This window comes from Neoarius graeffei, chromosome 14 (assembly GCF_027579695.1).
Source record: "Neoarius graeffei isolate fNeoGra1 chromosome 14, fNeoGra1.pri, whole genome shotgun sequence".
Taxonomy (NCBI): domain Eukaryota; kingdom Metazoa; phylum Chordata; class Actinopteri; order Siluriformes; family Ariidae; genus Neoarius; species Neoarius graeffei.
The window spans coordinates 43042695-43064355 of NC_083582.1; the positions used below are offsets into that span (position 1 = coordinate 43042695).

Here is a 21661-nt window from a genome sequence, read left to right on the forward strand (position 1 = left end):
AGGCACTTCAGCCCAAGGCCGTCCTGTGTTAACCTAACTGCCCGGGGAGAACATGCAAACTCCACACAGAAAGGTCCCCGTCGGCCACTGGGCTCGAACCCAGAACCTTCTTGCTGTGACGCGACAGTGCTAAACACCCCTATGCCGCCTTGGCAATTCTTGAAAAGAATATTGAAACAAAACCAGGCATCTCTCATTTGATATTAAAATGCTCGTGGAGTGAACTACTGAGCACAAGTTTTAGAACGGCAGCACATGCCGTTGCTGGTATAGAAGTGATTTCAGGCAGAGTTATTAGGATCTCCAGGAGACCGTATGTAAACAATTGATGCTCTGCACTATTTTTTTTTTTTTAGCTCTGGCTGTTTGTCCCTGCTCACCTCATATGACACCTCAGCAACGAGGAAAAACAAATTTGTCATGAGTACTTAAACACAGTACAGCTCACTCGCTCTTAGAAAAGGCAACATGGCTGATTACGGGTTATTTGCGGAGCTGAGCCACACTGCACCATCAGGTGAAAGAGAACTGTAATTGTGGCCAAAAAAACCCCACCAATTTAAACAGGAACAATCCATATGACTGACAATGCGATTAAGCAAAGACAGACTTCTGTACTCACTGCTACCGGATTCACACAAACCATCAATAAAGGAGGCTGTTAACTAGTTTACAAGCCTTGTTTTTCCCTGCTGAATGTTGCATGTATACATGTTTGTATACACGGAGATCCAGTAGACAATCGGACTGATTCAAGATCATGAAGTCTGTACTCAGAATGGCATAGATCAGAGATTCCATTAGCTTGCATAACTGCTTAGCTACTAACTGATAAACAAGAAAACGTGTTTATCTGATTTTTTTCCCCTGTTCGTAGTGCATGTTTCTGCACAGGGCTCGACATTAACGCTTGTCCGCGACAAGTGATCCTTTATGTCAGACAAGTTCATCGTCTCAGTTACTTGTCCAATCGGACAAGTGCCAAAATACGCCGATATTCGGGTTACATATCAAATTTAACAGTTTATTCACATGATTTCCGAAGCATCTCACTCGACATATTGTTTTGATGAATCGCCGGATGTTTCTCTTCGGAAAGAGCGATGTGCGCATGCGCAATATTCTGCTTGTGAAACCGGCCAATAGAGATCTTGCAGTCACGTGACCGGAAAGTACACAGCCGCCATCTTGTCGGTAAAAAACACAGCTGAATACTGCTGCACTCGTGTACAGAATGGATCAATTTCAACCGACGGACTACACGGCTCATTTTTCTAATGAACAGATAACTAGATACATGTCTAAAATAAACGATCTACAGATTAGTGACCCTTATGGCTTACCGGACGGAGTTTTCACGACCGTGTCGGTGGATATGGAACTGCCAGCGGAATACCCAGACGTGTATAATTACCTCATTAACTTTCCCTCGCTGTTCAGTGGTGAAGCACTGCGTGCTTATAAATCTCTGGACAGTTATCTTTACAGAAATTCAGGATTTGTCAGCGACTCAGATGTGGCATCTTGTAAACAAGAAAATAACTATCCTCATTGGACGGGTAAGTCACTTAAGTATTGAGTATAGCACTGACCAGCCGATTATAGAATAGAATAGAATAAGGTAATTCCAGCTGTAATTCCAAATCGTCCGTCTTGTTTACATGGATCTGGCGTTGGAGAGGTAGAGGCTTAGCAGTGGAGGTTTGAGTGGCTGTTTTCTGAGCTTAGTCAACAGGCCGGCTCTGCAGCCTCGCTTTTGCTTCCGCTCCCGGCGCCGCCTCCTTCGCTTTGCTTCCGATAACAATCCACAGAGACCCCACTGGTCTCGCTATCTCGTCCGGAATGTTGTGCATGTGATGGAAATCGCTACAAACCGTCATTTTCTGCTGGAAACCAATGTCCAGTAAGTCCATACGGTTGTAGTGGATATTGAAGTCCGGTACAGATGAACAACACGCAAAAATACACACAAAAAACAAAAAACGTGCACAGGTAGGAAGAGCTTGCAGCCGTTGTAGTAGAATTGTATATAGCAGGGTTTTCCAGAAGAAAAGGTAGAAGTAAAAGCAGAAGTAGAACCAGAAGTAGGAGTAAAAGGCGGAAATATGGCGTTTGACCGACAAGATGGCGTCTGTCACAATCTGGATCGGCTGTGACGTCACATGCAAGTGCTCCATACCGCTTCGTGTATTTGAGCTGAAAAGTAAACGGTCGTTTACCAGACCCTCCAGGATTTCGCAATGTTACGATTTGCAACTTCAACGCAAATTCAACCAATCCCCGTGAATTCAGGGCGGTGTTGCAATTATATCCAATCACCGCAACTTTCCCGCAAATTTGACCAATTGTTGGCGTCGACAAACTAACTTCCGCGTATACGTTCAAGAGAAGCAGCATGTGCGAGCCAGTGTTTATGTAGGCTTAAATTCTGTTACTGAAAGTGTGTGATGTGCACACAGTCCTTCACTGTAAACCTTACATTATTTTTTTACTTAATACAAGAAATTAATGGATGCCAACATTTTTGCCAAAATGGTATTTTATTTTCCATTGTTTAGGCAGCTTCAGCATCATACTGTGAGATTCTGTTCAAATTGTTGTTTTTTTTCTTCTATGAAGCCTGAGCCATTTATTTTATTAGTTTATAATTATTGTTTAATTTAGTCTTCAGGAGAGACTGCCTGCACACAGTACTAGTATTAATAGTTTTTTTTTTTCTTACATGAAAGCTGAGGCATTTATATTATATTTTAAGGTAACTTCATGTTGTGCTGTGAGGTTCTATGCACTTTAACTTTTGAACCAACAGGTGCATTTGGATAAGTAAAGCCTATTTTTCTGCATTTTTGTAGTCCTGGTAATCTTTTATATTGGTAAAGTTGTTTATAGGACCATTTCTCAGTGTCTTTGTTTTTTTAATCAATAGTTTTTCAGTAATAACTTGATATTTAACATATCACTCAATTTTAATCACAAAAAGAGAAAATCGCAACAATTTCTCGCAACTTTCACTTCCTCCCGCAATGTAATCGCAACAAAAACCTAAAAAACACCGCAACTTTCATCACAACCATTAAATACCATACAGGAGCCACAATGAATAATTAGACAACAACAATTAATCAGTGGAGGATATATATTCAAAGTTAATAATTAAAAAATGAAAATATACTGTATAATTTTAATTTTCTGGTTTTCAATTTCTCAAAAATAAATTAATGATTGATTGAGTCCAATTTTTTTCTGCAGTGAATAGATTGTGTTAAAGTAATTCTGGTGAAATTAGTTTATTACAAATAGTTTTTGTGGTTTTTTTTCCTCAAATTTTTCTTCAGACAAGTCAACTTCACATTCGGACAAGTAAATTTCCTTTCAACTTGCCCGACAGGACAAGTGGTTTCAAAAGTTAATGTAGAGCCCTGCTGCGTGATGCTGTATGCTTGAGCACTTCAAAAATCATTCATTCATTCTTGTTGTTACCTTCACCAGCATACAAAACTATAACACAGGAATCTTTGTTTTTGGAAATGGAAACGCATAATGTGTACAAGATATCATAAAACACACATACGTACTCTGTACAGTGGAAAATTTCTTAATAATAATACAGCTGGTCCCTGACCAGGGTGGTGATCTAGGCTCTTAAAAAAGATACGCAAAGCCATGGGCTCACTTTCGTTTATGAATGCCTTGAGACCTCAAGAATGGCACAGGAATAGTTTTAAGCGTTAACAATAAATCTAATATAGTAATTTTTACAATTAAAGTGATTTATATAGGTAGCGGTCTGAGTAAATGACCTTGACATCTGTGATGTCACAGCAGGAAGTCACAGCAGGAAGTCTATCGGACTCATTGCCATTTCCGCTATACTAAAACACAGAGCTGACTGCAACTCCGATCCTCCATTTTGAGCTAATTTATCGCCATGCCACGTAGATGCGTTGCTGGCCGGTGCAGCACCACGACAGAAGGTGGATTTACGTTGCACTCATGGCCCAAGAATGTTCAAACTGCAAAGATTTGGACGCGTTTTGCGAGAAGTTCACGGGAACGTCGGGCGCCTACGAAGTGGTCTCTCCTCTGCACATTTTACTGAAGACTCGTACGAGACCTCTGATCTGTTGAGGAGCGTTGGCTATAAGCCCATATTGAAAAAGAGGGGGCAGTACCAACAATTAAAGAAAAAAAAAAGTATATATATATATATATATATATATATATATATATATTTTTTTTTTTTTAAAAGAAAGTGAGTTCAGTTGCACCAGTTCTCCCGCAGTGTGAGCCAAGGGTTGTTGGTAAAACCTGGGACGTTACGGGACGGGACATATCGCTCGGGCAGTGACCTCCCCGCAGTTGTTGCTAAAACCAGTGACATCCCGATCCGTCCCGGGTTTTAGCAATTGCCTGAGCCGAGCAGTAATGGCGGAGTACACAGTAATGGAGAATGAGTGGAGCAGCCGTCTTATTTCTGCGCTGGATATTGCTGCCATCTCGCCCTTACGTGGAAGAACTGAATTAACGGAGAACTGCACGAACAACTGAAAGTCAGGTTGTTTCAAAACAATCGGCCACAAGATCGGCCTTCAAGAAGCGAGAACACAGATGGGTAAGCTCCGACTCTCATTTGGATACAAAACAAAAACACCACTTCTTGTTTACCTGCATTTAGATTAATACATGTAACTTGTATTGTGTTTAAGTTACCGGTATAAGATTATTTAATTTGCTTCCGAATATGATTGTCTCAGTTCATCTGATTATTTAATGAGCCTTTTATGTTTTATCAGTGAAAATGCATGCATGTGCATGTGTGTTGCACAAGTTAGAACACCGATCCTGTTTTAATGAGAGTCAACCCACAATCAGTGAAGTCAAATCAGTCTTAGTTGAGCAAGTCGGTAACGGTATTTCTTACTTTCACCATAAATTATGTATATGACTTTGGTCTATAGCTGTCAAAGGCCTCGGCCTTAAAACCGGTTCCTGCTGTGACGTCACGCACTCCGGGCTGGCTGGCTCAGCGGGGCAGCTCGAACGCCAACTTTGTGGTTGATTTTAACTCTCAAAAATATATTTTTTTTATTCCCATTTATGCAGCATACAAGAGTCAAGGCTGGAGATACTATCTGCTCAGAAATGTATTTAAAAATAAAGGCTGTGTATATCCTTTAACTCACTGGGCTCAGTGGGAAAGATGCTCATGAGTCTGGAGAGCAGAGAGTGTACAGCTCGGAGGACTTTGGTGTTGCCGCAGGTCATGCAGGCTGCAATGCCTCGCTGTAGAGGCTTGAAGTGGGCCAGGATGGCTGAAGACTGCAGCACAGTCAGCAGGAAGCTCAGGATCTCCAGCCCTGTGCAGATGTTTGAGAAGTTGGCCTGGTTGGGCTGCTCCTATACAAGAAAAAAGCAGCACGTAACGTGAGATTAACAAAAGAGTTTGGCTTTAAAGCACGATATCGCCATCAGAAAACAAAACTGAGACAGACGTTGCTCTTAAAAGCAGCATCAGTTTCACAGATTGAAAGCTCAGCACAGCAAGTTGCAACTGAGACTAACTCGTGGAGAAAAAACAAACAAAAAAGTCAACATGAAGCTTAGATGTCTCCAGGAGACACATGGAGGCAGATATGCTGTGAACTGCCCGACCCAGATGTACGTCCCTTGATCACAGACAAGCTAACACAACGAAATGATAGAAATCAGATTTGTAATGCACTTCATTTATGAGAATAATAGGTTTACTCCCTTACAAGACCCAGAGCAACCCATAACGACTAGTGTCTTTGTCTGAGAAATAATAGAGGGCTGTCTTCCATGGGGCAGGGTGAGGACATACTGATAACCTTGCTAAAATCCGTCTGTATAAGGGCACAAGAAATCGCAGTCGAAATTCATCTCATCTCATTATCTCTAGCCGCTTTATCCTGTTCTACAGGGTCGCAGGCAAGCTGGAGCCTATCCCAGCTGACTACGGGCGAAAGGCGGGGTACACCCTGGACAAGTCGCCAGGTCATCACAGGGCTGACACATACGGCCCTTTTCCACTACCCTTTCTCAACTCACTTCAGCCCGACACGGCTCGCGTTTCGACTACCTCAGAGCGGCGCGACTCAGCTCGCTTCAGCCCTGCTCAGCCCCCAAAACTCGCACGGTTTTGGAGTGAGGCTGAAGCGAGCCAAACCGAGCCGAGTGAGGCTGGGGGCGTGAGCAGACACTCCCCTGTGCACTGATTGGTGAGGAGGAGTGTCCTCACATGCCCACACACGCCCCGCGAGCACGCTGGGATCTGTAAACACCGTAAACCCGGAAGAAGAATTACGAATTACGAGAATTTCTGAAGCCTTATGCGCCTCGCCTCATCTATACGCTCTTGCCAGTATATCTGTTGGCGTTGTCGGTGACAACAAGCCACAGAACCAAGACCAGCAACACTAACGACTCCATGTTTATTGTTTACTCTCCGGGTCGCGAGACTACCGCTTAAAAGATCACTGATGTCACTGTTTGCGCCGCCTAACATCATCACGTGACGTACACCCACTTTCGCTAACTCCACCCAATGTGTCCACCCACTTCCAGCCAGCACGGTTCAGCGCGGTTGTAGTCGAAATGCAACTCCAACAGCCCCGCTCAGCTCGACTCAGCCCAACTCAGCCCGACACGGCTCAGCCCGACTCAGCCGCGTTGGTAGTGGAAAAGCGGCAATAGACACAGACAACCATTCACACTCACACCTACGGCCAATTTAGAGTCACCAGTTAACCTAACCTGCATGTCTTTGGACTGTGGGGGAAACCGGAGCACCCGGAGGAAACCCACGCGGACACAGGGAGAACATGCAAACTCCGCAGTCGAAATTAATCCGGGGAAAACTAACCTTGCTAAGACTAGGTGGGCTTGGAAGAAGCATAATAGCTACACATACCACTTGGCAGTTTCCATCTGCTCATGGAAAGGTTTATCATTTTTATGATTTAAGAATAAAAATGGAATAATACATATGGAAGTATGCGCCAGTAGCAGGCTGAGCAGTAGATGATGTTTCTCTAAAATTCTAATTAAAAAGAAAAAATAAATTAAAAAATAAACTTGTTTCATGAAGGAAATATTTATTAAATATACAGTACTTTGACAGATGAGCATTTAACATCACCAAACACTTCAGAAACCTTGGGTCTTATATCGTGGACTCGGAAAGGGACATGAAGACCCGTAAGGCACTAGCGTGGGCAGCTTGTCATAAGCTTCAAGTGCATATCCCGGGTAAATTCAGGAGCGAGATCAATGCAATTCTCCTATTTTATATTAAACTTTGGTCAAATATCTGTCACATTTTGCATTTTGCGCAATTTTTTTTTACCTTGTGCAATACCAGAAAAATTCAGTTGAAATCAAGCCATTTGAGGCGAATTGGTCCGCCTCTGAAAAAACTTGGCGTTTGGATTTCCCGGCAAACATTGATTTTCGTGACGTCGCGTGCGGGACGCCTCCCTCTGAATCCTACATCAGCGCTGGTTTGTTTATGAGAAAACGACCTGGTGGTTTTCTGCAAATTTCTTCAACGTTATCGCGTAATTATTAAAATGGTTAACAGATGTATCGTAGGAGGGTGTAGCAACACCAATCTTGATGGAATTAGTACTCATCGTTTCCCAAAAGACCGGACAATGAGAGAGAAATGGGAGCGCTTGGTCTACACAGGCTGTGCACTGAAACCGTGCAAAGCTCGCGCAGCCTGCTGGTGTTCCGCAGGTGACGTCACGAATCTGGCTCCAGACTCCCTTGGGATTTTTCCAGACGCGTTTTATTTTTTTCTGCTGTAGACAGATGGCCTTGTGCAAAATTACCCTTCTGGATGAGTGTGTAAAGGGACATACTTTCATATAAAAAAAAAAAATGAAATTGGTCCAGGATATGCACTTGAACCATGTATGGAACTCCAGCCTGGCTAACGACCAGAAACTCCGCTTGTTTCATACGTTGATCGAGCCGGCCGTCCTCTACGGATCTGAGACGTGGACGCTAACCATGCGTCGTCAACAATGGCTAGACGGAGCATATACCAACTTGCTTCGACGTGTCCAAAACATTCACTGGTTAGAGCACATCTACAGAAACATTCCACCTATTTCCCCAGACACTCACAAAGCGACGCGTCCAATTTGCAACGTGCAACGGGTGAAGTGAACCAGTCAACCCTGCTATGGAAACCGAGTCCACTCAAGGAGAATGACCTTCCCCGACGTCATCGCGAAGGACTCGGGGATACAAAGGTCGGACTTAGGGAGCGCAATGAACAACCGAGAAGTGCGGTACAAGGTGGTTGCGGGTGTCCCGACCTCTTGAGGCCGAATGGTGATGTTCATCATCATCATTCGCATTTATCTTAGAAACAAACCTCAACTAGGACTCTTCATCAAAATGATTGTTCACGCCGTGGCCAAAAATTTGCGTTCCCTTGCATAATCCACCAAAGTAAACCAGGTGTCTGGTTCACAGCCACTAACTGCTAAACCCTTTAAAGTGAGAAATACAAGATGTTTCCTGGTCTTCAAGACAAGCAAATGCCAAAACTCCAGGAATCTACGGTTACACAAGGTCCAAACAGACAGCAGCGTCGTTTTATTGCAGCCTGGGGAATAAAACCCCATTTGTGCATTTCAATCAAACACACAAAGCCTGGAGAAGGGCACATGTGTCTGGTGCTGAAAAGAAATCAATAGGGTGGTGTGTCTGGAAGACAGGAAGGCTGTTCCAGTGGCAGGGAGAGGAAGGAAAAGAGAGGGTAAAGTGAGAAAGAGAGCACCAAAAGATGGAACAAATACAAAAAAAAAAAAGAAAAGCAAGCTAGAGGAAGTGACGGAAACCGAGAAAGAGTGGATAGACTACCTAATTGAGACCTAGTCTCCGAGATGACAACGGAATTAGTCACAGCGCTGAGCTTCAGAGAGGAAGAAATCAGTCATAAGCCAGAGGATATCGATTTGGCTCACATCAAAACTGCTTTTAGAAAGGCGATGGAGAGAACGAGGAGGAATGGGACAGGACGAGGACGAAGGACAACGTCTCTATCGAGACAAAGAGGGCAGAAAAACATCAGAAGAGCGAAACAAGCACAGAAACACAGCCGAGCCACCTGGTGCGAGATCTAACCAAAATGAAAAGCTTCAATAAAATCGCTCGTCATCTAAAGCCAGGTTTAACCGTTTTCATCCACGGGTACTCACCACGGTCATGAGCAGCTTGTCAAACCACTGCAGTTTGAGCTCAGCACGGGGCCACATGTCTGGCCTGAGGGCCATCTTCATCAAATTCACACAGCGGCGGGAGAGTAGTTCACCAGGAGAGCCTGCGACGCTGGTGCTGTCATTCACCTAGAAGCAGAAGCCGATTAACAAGCTGTCGAGCAGAAAATGCCACAATGCCAACTATGGGTAGTATCTCACCGGGCGGCGACAGCCCGCGACTAGCTGGAGACACAGCAATTGCGATAAAATGTGCGAATTAGCAACAATTTTCACTTGGAATCACACGGAATTAATATTTCGCATGGTTTACCGCAATTGTCGCGTCTCCAACTAGCCGCAGGCTGGCTTTCCCTCGGCAGGCAGGGAAGTAGAGGAAGCCTCACGGAAACCGACTTGAGAAGGGTTCGCGACGGCTTTGCGAAACATTTGCGGCTGTTTTGAGAGAAATTTTGTCGCACGAATTTTTTGAACATGTTCAAAATTTCAGCGACGAAGGAGCGACACTTTGCGACTCAGGCGAGGAACTCGAGAAGCCCCGCGAATGTTTCAAGACACTTTTGAAACTCTCTCGCGAATGGCGCTCGCAATTTGTCGCAGCCCGGTGAGATACTGGCTTATGAAGAACAGCACGCAAGAAAACGCTCTCATTAGGGCTGGGTTCAAAAGATCGATCCACGATCCGATATCGATTCACGTTCAAAAAATACGAGATTGATTCAAAAATGTGTGGATCGATCTCTTCCAGGTGGCTATTGAGGTATTTCACCTGACGTCACAGGGTCACGTGACGCCCTGGTGTCCACCATTTTGGACGGCAAGCTAGCTAATGTCAACAACATAGTAGCTAGTATGTTACTGTAGCAATATTTACGTTCAGTCATTTGGATGACTGTTAAAACCTTTCAGTCTCAAGTTTTTCCTTTACTGGATTTACTAGTTTACTGAGCTAGCGCGCGATGGCTCCCGGCTCGGCCGCCGAGCGCGCGATGGCTCCCGGCTCGGCCGCCGAGCGCGCGATGGCTCCCGGCTCGGCCGCCGAGCGCGCGATGGCTCCCGGCTCGGCCGCCGAGCGCGCGATGGCTCCCGGCTCGGCCGGAGAGCGCGCGATGGCTCCCGGCTCGGCCGGAGAGCGCGCGATGGCTCCCGGCTCGGCCGGAGAGCGCGCGATGGCTCCCGGCTCGGCCGGAGAGCGCGCGATGGCTCCCGGCTCGGCCGGAGAGCGCGCGATGGCTCCCGGCTCGGCCGGAGAGCGCGCGATGGCTCCCGGCTCGGCCGGAGAGCGCGCGATGGCTCCCGGCTCGGCCGGAGAGCGCGCGATGGCTCCCGGCTCGGCCGAGCGCACTAGCTCAGTAAACTAGTAAATCCAGTAAAGGAAAAACTTGAGACTGAAAGGTTTTAACAGTCATCCAAATGACTGAACGTAAACATTGCTACAGTAACATACTAGCTACGATGTTGTTGACATTAGCTAGTGCTAACAGCTAGTTGCTAATACACTGCTACAACTACACCGACCCTAATAATACAGTTCTTGGTCATTGCCTGGTAACAGCAAATTTATAACGGGCCATGTCTCAACAGACTAAGAAGTTATTTCAATGACATTTAATAACATTTTGTTTATCCTGAGGACCGAAAGTAAATGAAAATGCGAACAAACCTTAGCTGTAATAAGATGGCGACCACCGGCTCCAGGGACGACCCGCTGATGTAGGCATGTTACCCAGCCTGACACAAAATATTTGTAGGCATCCAAACTCTTATACACTTTCAGATCAATACCTGTGTATGGCGATGGGTTTTTAACGACATAGGTATACAGATCACGTGGGCCGAAGTCAGGTAAAGACCAGGGCTTCGTGTACTTCCGTACGTCAGTGAACAATCCTGGTGGAAGCAGGTAAACGTCGTTCTCTAAGCCTGCTAACCTCAATTTTTGAAAATACCTCTCCCTCTGCTCGCCCTGTAAATGCCCTACGTCGCTGGATAGTGAAGGTGTTTTCTGCATCTCGCTCCTTTTTCTTTTATGTTTTTCGTTTGTCGCCTTCCTCGCATTCAAACTGATTCGAGCCGTGACATCCAAAATGGCGGCCTCACATGACTTGGTCACGTGGGTGAAAAACCTCAATAAAAAGCGGGTGCCGGCAAACGAAACCGAAACTTAAGAACGCGAGATGGCTGAAGTTGCACGGCTAAAATCACCGCCTGGCCTGAAAGCTGATGTATGGCATTACTTTGGATTCAAACGTTACGAGGACAGAGACGAAGTCGACAGAACAAAAGCAGTGTGCAGGGACAGTTTTTACTTTAAAAGTGACAATCCAGCAATATCTAAGTAGATCGATATCGGATCGAATCGGATCGTGACCTTATGAACCGGAATCGAATCGATCCAGGAAATCTGGATCGACTCCCAGCCCTAGATCTCATTTACGTCAAAGTTACCGGACTGTGTTCCTTCTACTGACAACAAGGGCACGGACAGGGTGGCTTATATACCTGGCAGGCGATGCGGATGAGGAAGTTGACCACCGTGTCTGTGTGCTGCTTCTCGACAGGTTTGGTGAGCAGCGCCTCAGTGCCAGGCATTGACTGACTGCGGCCAAACACCTGATGAGAGGAATACGAGACCGTGTTCAAACATGGCACTTCGAATCATAAACGGATACAGACAGGACTACAGCTGCGACACGTCAAACTGGCAATGGGTTTCAGATTTCCTCACCGTGCCAACCGCACCGGTCGCTGTGTGGAACCTCTTGACATCCTGAGCAGAGTCCACAGGTGCTCCCCGCTTCAGTGCTCCAGAGCTCGTGCCCTCGCCGCCAGCAGTCGCGTCCGCTTCCGACTCCGGCTGCCGCCAAAACATTCACAAAAGGCTTTTATAGCTCGGAGAAAACGCCGCACTCTGAAGGAAATTCAAATGTTTTAAGTTACGTTCATCTAAAAAGGTGCCTGACCTGCTGATCTTTGATCCGCTGAAGCTCCCATTTGATGACCACTTCCGCCAGGTCCACAGCCAGCTTCCTCTGCTCGATAGTGACGCTGGGGGTGAAGCCGAGTCGCTGCATGGCGCTGATCATGTGCTGCACAAGGTGATGCCTCACAGGGTAGTAAACCTGACCATGAATAAACACGGTGTCAAGAGAGCGGCAGTAAATGGACCGGACGGTTTTGTTCAGGCGTGACCTTAAAAACTGCATTCACGTTCTTAGTCTACAACCTGAGCCGGATAAGCCGAGGCTGATTCGTACCCTGAAGTGCTGCACGATGAGGTGCAGTATATGGACCAGCTGTGGCACAGTGTGGCCCTCCTCCACAATAATCTTGCGAGTCCAGTGAGTGAGCATCTGATGCCCATCCTCCATGCGGGCGGGTACAGCTGGGGTGAGGATAGCCATGGCCTGCCGCACGATGGCACGAGCCTCCATAGTGTGAGCTTTCAACAGACTGTGGAACACCTGAAAACAAAAAAACAACATTCATGGGTAAAGCCTCGGTCACAACCGGCCGTACGCGCTCCTACGGCCGGTCTACGTGCAAAAAACGCAAGAAACGCACGGAGGGCGCGCGTGTGACGTGCTGATTTTCGAGCCGTAGACTGGTTCTTTGTCATGTCAAACTCAATGGGCGCTTACGTTTTTTTTCAGGTTGCAAGACAAACTTGCGGCCAACGTGCGTCTTTCTCCATGAACAAAAAAAAAAAAAAAAAAAAAAAAAACGCAGCGATTTGGGAAATGCCAAAAAAAAAAAAAAAAATTTGCACGGCCAAAAAAAATTGTACGTCCAGTTGTGACCTAGGCTTAAGGCCAATTTATGCTGACAACCCAGTCCTCGCAGACGGTGTCGCAGATAGTGTCTGCATAGCCCCCCCCACCTTCACAGACGCTCTGCGCGCACCTCCCAAAAATTGTGACCACCGCAGAAGCCTCGCAGACAAGAGGGCTCTGATTGGTCCACTCTACATCTGCTGTACACGCACTTCCGCTTCCCTACTTTCCCGGTTTGTTTTCACGACCGCCATTTTTAAAAACACGAGCGAAGATGGAGCAGCACGAACAGCGGTTGATTGAGGAAGTACGTACATCTATACGACTCCAGTTCTAGTCATTATAAAAAAAAAAAGTTCTAGTCATTATAAGTAACCGGAGGATAAAAACACTCCACTAACCACACCCACCAACTATTCCAAGCGACTTCGCACCCCCTTGCGTTGTGGCGGTGAATAACATCGCGCACGCCTATTACTCCCCGCTCAACGATAAATTACAACTGTCTGCGAAAAGCTATCTGCGAAAGCCTTGTCGCAAGAGCATGCAGAGGCCCTTATTCAGGTCTGGATACAAAATAATATTAAAAAAAAAAAAAACATTTTAATACGGGATCTGCAACGTTATAAACTTAGTTAAAAACTGTATACAATTTTCAAAAGGAACCGGAGCAGTGTATACAATACCAGTCAAAGGTTTGGAGACACATTCATATTTGGACCATTTTCTACACTGTAGAACAATACTGAAGACATTAAAACGATATATTGAACATATATGGAATTGTGGTAAACAAACAAGTTTCATATTTTAGTAGTGCTGTCAAGCGATTAAAATATTTAATCGCGATTCATGTCGCGACTGTCATAGTTAACTCGCGATTAATCGCAATTTAATCGCACATTTTTGTCACATGAAAAACCACTGTAATTCTCTTATCAGCATAAAAAAGTGAATGGGCTTGCTTTGTACCAATGTTTTTCTTATTGCAAAGCACAACACGTCTTGACGCAGCCACCGCAAACTGAAACCTAAGCTGAGCACCGTGGCTCTTCGTCCCGAGATTAACAAGAGAACCATGAGTGAAGTGATCTACTGTTTGAGTTAGTCTCTAATCAGAGAGACAGGTTACACAGTGACGGTAGGCTTGACATGCTTGATTATAATATAAAGTACACTATTATATTAACTTTAAGTTGTTTGTTGATAAATATTGCATCGAATCTGATCTTTACGGTTTCAGCTCACTTAACACATTTTGTACTTTTACACTTTCTGCCTGTTGATGCGTCGCGCTGTCCAATCAGAGGCGGCCAAATTTGCATATTACAGGAAGGATTTCTGGGATAGCATTGAGTTTACAGTTCAGAGGGATCTGGCTTCTTTAGACGCTGTCTTCTTAAAACTGAATAAATATTTAAAAAGAGCCAAATGAGCCAGTCTTTTGAACGGCTCTTTTCAAAGAACGGATCACAAAGATGCGGATCCCATCAAAGAGCCATAAATCCCATCTCTACTAGCGTGCCCTGCCCGCGCTGGTTCTTTGGGGGGGGGGGGGGGGGGGGGGGGGGGGGGCAGAGGACTCTGGCTGTGCGGGGCGTGGCATTACAGTCTAGCTGCTATCGTTTTTCTAAGCAAAGTCTCTGTTCCAAGTTCCTGGCAGTTTCAAAAGCTTATGAAAAACCTACATCATCATGTCACAGAGCGTTAATCTCGCGATAAAAAAATTATTGCCGTTAAAATTGAGTCAAGTTAACGCGTTAATAACGCGACATTTTTGACAGCACTAGTATTTAGATTTCTCAAAGTATCCAGCGTTTACCTTGATGATGCTTTACACACTACATGGATTAAAGCAAAAAAAAAAAAAAAATTGACTGAAAATTTACGTGTGTGTGTGTTATGGGTGGATGGTTAACTTCGAACTGATAACTTTATTATCAATTAATTAATGGATTAATATAGTCAATTTATTGCACTCTCTTTCCATTGCTTCCGTATATTATTTTTTTGTGGCAAACCACACAAATGCAAGCACCTGGAATGTTTAGTTTTTTGCACCATGAACTAAATGGCTTTCCGTTTTCACCCATTTCGTACAGCCAAGCCCACCTCCACTTGTTTTACACCTTTATCGATGGCAGACACATCAGTGCCTTCTTTCATGTAAAGCGCATCCATGCTGCCGAAACCGAAAGCAGAATGACATGCTCCTCTGTGCTCGACGTCAATATAGAAAAAAGTTTGGATCTTCCCTTACATTAAAATTAAAATTATAATTTGACCTTACTTTGTGTTGAATACGACTTCAAAAACAATTCAAGATTTTATTAAGAGAAATATTGTGGCCAACACAAGTGTTAAGTTACCTAAAAGATCGCGTGAAGTTGGCTGCTATCTACTTTGCGTTCGTTCTCATTTTCCTCCATCATTTCATAGGCCAGAAACAGATGTTTTGACGTAATTTAACTTCGTAGGCTATGATTATTATTTAACCATAGTCTTCTAGACATTTTGACTGTTTGGGGCATTGAACGCTGGTGTATGATTTTCAGGGAATAAAGTTTAGCGCATGTCGGAACATCATTGCGCTCACAGCCTCCAACTCCTCAAACGTCCTTTAAATTGTGATATAACGTAGGCTATAAGGCACGGTTCTAACATACCTTACACATTGGCCTAACGAAAATAATAATTGTTGGGGCTTCTGCTGATTTGTTAGCTATAAATTTAGGTCTAATTACTTCTCAGTCTGCAAGCATTGCACCGTCGGGTCTTCAAGTCTGGCCGAAGCAGAGGAGCGGGCTTTCCGGGGTTTATTTATTTATTTATTTATTTAACATGCTCTATTTCTATATGTCCAGGTTTGAACTAAGTCATTTTGGCAAGATTTAATTTAATACAAAACAGAAATGGTCAGACAAGCACGCCAAGCACATGGGAATGTATTTTGCCAATTTTGACAGCGCATGGTTTTTTAATGCCGCACCGTAGACAGCGAACGTTTAAACATGATCAAACATAGGAAATGAACGACACAAAGCACGGCTCAAAAACAAAAAAGTTAAATAAACCCTGCTGATAGTTGATGGTGTTGCAACACAGTGTTATAACTCAATCTCTACCCAACCACCCGTCATTTTAATTCTCCTCGGATCAGCACCGACCTCACATTTGGCCTTGGGAGAGTTCAGTTGACGGAAATCCGTCACACGACGGAAAACTTTAATCCATGCACACCATTGGCGTTATCTTAACCAGCTGCACAAGGGAGTCACATGGAATGCTTTTCAATTAAAGGAGAACTGAAGGCAAATTTATCATCAAAATTCTATTTCTCCCATTCTAGTAAATATCGGAATGCATTTTTGATAGCTATTTTGTCGCTGCTATAGCAAGTTATGAGTGTCTGAAATATGCTGTGTAATATATCAGTCCATATGTCAAAGCAATGGCCGTAAACGAGATTCGTCGAGACCTGTGCGAGACATCGTAGGACGGAAGTAAAACGTACAGCGGAAATCAAAGCGACCAACGTTGTCAAAAACGCGCGCGCCCTCTTTCGAATGCTGATGTAATCAAGCCGGAAGTTGTGTTTGTTTTCAGAGGAATCAGGAAAGTTTAAAAAAAAAAAAAGCAGGCAGTAATCATCATTTAAACTCGTTTTTGTGCAATATTTCGTTTGGAAAACAGTTTTCAAAATGGCAGCACCGACACCTGGCTGACACGCTTTGCGTTTCGAAGTCTTGTACAAGTCTCGTGAAGATCGCGCGGATGAGCGACGCCTGCCGTGGACCAAACGAACGAAATTCAACACGGCTAAAAACCGAATAGGCCGATAAGTATAATGTTTAATTGCGATCAGTTGCCAATACGAGTCACGATTATAATGTTACTAAAACCGAAAACGTAATTGAACAACACGTTAAGAAATAAAGCAAGTTGAAAAATGACTTCAGTTCTCCTTTAACACGTGTGCCTCATCAAAAGGTAATTAGTGCAATTTCTTGCCTTCTTAACGTGTTTGAGATCAAACCGTAAACAACAGTAAACAGCCCTATTCCACAACTGTAGTAATCCATAGTATGTCAAGCAACCACTCAACTAAGGAAAGAGAAACGGCAGCCATCATTACTTTAAAGTGCATATTCTGGACCAAATTCGTGTTTGTTTGTTTTTTTTTATATGAAAGTATGTCCCTTTACACACTCATCCAGAAGGGCAATTTTGCACAAGGCCGTCTGTCTACTGCAGAAAAAAAAAGAAAATAAAACGCATCTGGAAAAATCCCAAGGGAGTCTGGAGCCAGATTCGTGACGTCACCTGCGGAAGCGCCAGCAGGCTGCGAGAGCTTTGCACGGTTTCAGTACCCAGCCTGTGTAGACCAAGCGCTCCCATTTCTCTCTCATTGTCCGGTCTTTTGGGAAACGATGAGTACTAATCCCATCAAGATTGGTGTTGCTACACCCTCCTACGATACATCTGTTAACCATTTTAATAATTACACGATAACGTTGAAGAAATTTGCAGAAAACCACCAGGTCGTTTTCTCATAAACAAACCAGCGCTGACGTAGGATTCAGAGGGAGGTGTCCCGCACGCGACGCCACGAAAATCAGTGTTTGCCGGGAAATCCAAACGCCAAGTTTTTTCAGAGGCGGACCAATTCGCCTCAAATGGCTTGATTTCAACTGAATTTTTCTGGTATTGCGCAAGGTAAAAAAATTGCACAAAATGCAAAAATGTTAGAGATATTTGACCAAAGTTTAATATGAAATAGGAGAATTACACTGATCTCGCTCCTGAATTTACCCGTGATATGCACTTTAAGACATGATGGTCCAAAGGTGTGTCCAAACTTTTGACTGGTACTGTAGATGACGCGTACAGTCTTTGGTCCTAATTTTCTAACCTGCAGGACAATCTTCTTGTGAATAGCAAATTTAGCGATGATGTGGGCCAGGAGCAGATGGCCGCTGTATTTGCAGGCCGGGTCCACGCAGGCTTTGGGCAGCAGACAGGGCCAGGCGAAAGTCATGAGGCGCCTCAGTTTGCTGTTCCTGCTCTTGTTGTTGTCGTGAATGTGGTGGGGCGCGTGTTCCACCAGCAGCGTGGAGAACTGCAGCAGGTTGATCCTCAGCGAGTCCAGGAGGTCAGACTGTTTCTCTGGGTCCAGCACCTGCATAACAGTTACAAGGAAACAGAAAAAAAAAAAAAAAACCCAACATCTTTCTAAAAACATTACTACAGTGAATAAATGCAGAGATTCGAGGTGGCTACAAAGGATGAGGCCAAGAGAGTAACTGATCGGCCAGGCTCTTTGCCACAGTTAATGCCAGACTGGGGAAGAATCAATCAATTTGAGTGTGAAACAAATGGAGGCCATTATCCCCCAGCATTTTGTCTCGGCTATAATCGGATTCGAAACACCACAAACACTATGACCTTTCACAAGGTTGTGATATTTCTCTCAGACTAATATTAGCCCCCGGTCAGGAGTGAATGACAGCTCGGTTGAAGAAGCCTGCAGAATTATTACCTTGGTGATGAAAACGCTAGTGATGCTCTCGGGGTTGTCGCCCTCTGGGTTGGGGGGCCCCAGGAGCTGCTCACCTTCCCCTTTCTCAAAGCTGTACAGAAAGGCTGGGTGTAGGATGTGCTGCAAAACCTGAGGAAGGGGAAAGGTTATGGAATCAGTTTTGTGCCAAAATGTTCATACAATACTTTTGAAAGATCAAACAAAAACGACAAATCAAAATGCAAAAAAAAAAAATTTTTTTAGACTGGCAAACAAATTATTCGTGTAATCGTGCAAGATATCAGTCTATTACTCTTCAGAAACCTTTTATTTTTGTTCCGCGTCTTTCTCAGTTTTGTTTGATGTAATTTATTTTGGTTGCGATTCCAGCTTTCTCGTTTGCGCTCCCTGACTTTTTGCTTGCAGTTTTGGCACAAACTTCACGTGTGGGTGGGCTGTCCAGGAACGCATTCCCATTGGCTAACTTGTGTTTGACTGACAGCTACGCTCAGCCATTCCCTACTCGGATTCTGGCGGACTGTTTGACGAGTGACCGATCCATTGCCGGTAAACAAGGATGGAGTGGACTTCAGTGGCGACTATGATATTGAATTAATTCAACAAAGTGTAAGTGCGGGACAGATGTGTTGTATGTGTTGCAGTAGTGCACATTATGCAGGTGTGTTTAACGTTAGCAAGGCAGCTATTATATTGGGTAGTGGAGCTAAGGCTAACATTTGACTTGCCACGAAACACCTGCATAATGTGCACTACTGCAACACACACAACACATCTGTCCCACACTTACACTTTGTTGAATTAATTCAATATCAGTCACCACTGAAGTCCACTCGATCCTTGTTTACCGTCAATGGATCGGTCACTCGTCAAACAGTCCGCCAGAATCCGAGTAGGAAATGGCTGAGCGTAGCTGTCAGTCAAACACAAGTTAGCCAATGGGAATGCGTTCCTGGACAGCCCACCCACACGTGAAGTTTGTGCCAAAACTGCAAGCAAAAAGTCAGGGAGCGCAAACGAGAAAGCTGGAATCGCAACCAAAATAAATTACATCAAACAAAACTGAGAAAGACGCGGAACAAAAATAAAAGGTTTCTGAAGAGTAATAGACTGATATTTTGCACGATTACACGAATAATTTGTTTGCCAGTCTAAAAAAAAATTGACTTTTTTTTGTATTTTGATTTGTCGTTTTTGTTTGATATTTCAAAAGTATTGTATGAACATTTTGGCACAAAATTGATTCCATAAAAGGTCACAGTACTGTAAATAAACAAAACATCCATTATAATTAACAGATCAAAACCACTTTGGACTTGCGAGGATGCAGGCTGCAGGAGTGACCAAATTGTCAAGAACAGGCGATAATTTATTGCTTCCACGCAACTTCTGTTGCTGGGTGGCAGCTCTGACTTTGAGTCATGGGTGGCAGTTCAGTCTCCAGCTCTGTGATGTTAAATCACAGTGACATGAAAGCACATTACAATAACGTCATTAGACTGTTTGTGCTGCCCTCCGGCTCCCCTGCTCAGATTCAAGGAAGGAGAATGATAAATGTAGGAAAAATGTAATGTGTCTAAGTGTACAAAAGGGACATGAGATGGAAGGAAACAAAGTGGGGGAGAAAAAAATAAAGCAACAGATAAAAACCACGAACAAACCCTTACTGTAGAAATTTTCTCGGAAGCACAGCCCGTTAAGACAGACAGGCTAGTGGTGAAAAATGAAAGGGGGGAAAAAATGTATTCTGTACTCTTGGTTCGAAAGTCTTTTACCACAGCTTTGTATAAAACAAATCCCAAAAGGAAACAAGAAGAAACCTTTGTCACATGCACACTTCAAGCATAGTGAGATTCATCCTCTGCATTTAGCCCGTCTGAAGCAGTGAACACACGCGCACACTCAGAGCAGTGGGCAGCCACACCAGAGCGCCCGGGGAGCAGTCAGGGGTTAAAGCGCATATTCTGGACCAATTTCTGTGCGTGTTTTTTTGTTTTATATGAATGTCCCTTTACACACTCACCCAGAAGGGTAATTCTGCACAAGGCCATCTGTCTACAGCAGAAAAAAAGAAAAATAACAAAACGCGTCTGGAAAAATCCCAAGGGAGTCTGGAGCCAGATTCGTGACATCACCTGCGGAAGCACCAGCAGGCTGCGCGAGCTTTGCACGGTTTCAGTGCACAGCCTGTGTAGACCAAGCGCTCCCATTTCTCTCTCATTGTCCGGTCTTTTGGGAAACGATGAGTACTAATCCCATCAAGATTGTCGTTGCTACACCCTCCTACGATACATCTCTTAACCATTTTAATAATTACGCGATAACGAAGAAATTTGCAGAAAACCACCAGGTCGTTTTCTCAAACAAACCAGCGCTGACGTAGGATTCAGAGGGAGGCGTCCCGCATGCGACATCACGAAAATCAACGTTTCCCGGGAAATCCAAACGCCAAGTTTTTTCAGAGGCGGACCAATTCGCCTCAAATGGTTTGATTTCAACTGAATTTTTCTGGTATTGCACAAGGTTAAAAAAAATAAAATAAAAATAAAATTGCACAAAATGCGACACATATTTGACCAAAGTTTAATATCAAATAGGAGAATTACATTGATCTTGCTCCTGAATTTACCTGTGATATGCACTTTAAGTACCTTGCTCAAGGGCACTTCAGCTCAAGGTCGTCCCACATTAGCCTAACCTGCATGTCTTTGGACTGTGGGGGAAACCGGCGCACCCGGAGGAAACTCATGCGGACACGGGGAGAACATGCAAACTCCACACAGAAAGGCCCCCATCGGCCACTGAAACCGAACCCTGAACCTTCTTTCTGTGAGGCGACAGCGCTAACCACTACACCACCGTGCCGCCCAAAATCAAACTGATTCATGGAAATAAATATTTTAGAATATAAAAGTCTAGTTGTTTTGATGAAAAATATTGAGATCTTAGTGGATGGAATAATATTTATTAAAAAAAAAAAAACCCAGAAGTCAGAAACGCGAGTGTCAATTTCAATTCATTTAACTGGAATGGTTTACTGGATGTGGCGCTCTCAGTTTTTTCCAGGTTCGTCTTGAAAGCTGTGAATATTAATCAATCAT

At 44.3% G+C, this 21661-nt stretch overlaps 1 protein-coding gene across 4 annotated transcripts in view; it reads right to left on the minus strand.

Moving 5' to 3' along the window:
* Nucleotides 1-21661, minus strand: part of trrap (transformation/transcription domain-associated protein) — a 198789-nt gene that overhangs the window by 82272 nt on the left and 94856 nt on the right. For all 4 annotated transcript variants that reach the window (XM_060939722.1, XM_060939721.1, XM_060939723.1 and 1 more), the window contains exons 37-44: nucleotides 18564-18692; nucleotides 17937-18203; nucleotides 12509-12715; nucleotides 12215-12373; nucleotides 11980-12108; nucleotides 11754-11864; nucleotides 9234-9380; nucleotides 5184-5397 (exon numbers count right to left, since the gene is read on the minus strand). In XM_060939722.1, coding sequence (XP_060795705.1) covers nucleotides 5184-5397; nucleotides 9234-9380; nucleotides 11754-11864; nucleotides 11980-12108; nucleotides 12215-12373; nucleotides 12509-12715; nucleotides 17937-18203; nucleotides 18564-18692 — 1363 coding nt within the window. The remainder of the gene's footprint in view (nucleotides 1-5183; nucleotides 5398-9233; nucleotides 9381-11753; nucleotides 11865-11979; nucleotides 12109-12214; nucleotides 12374-12508; nucleotides 12716-17936; nucleotides 18204-18563; nucleotides 18693-21661) is intronic.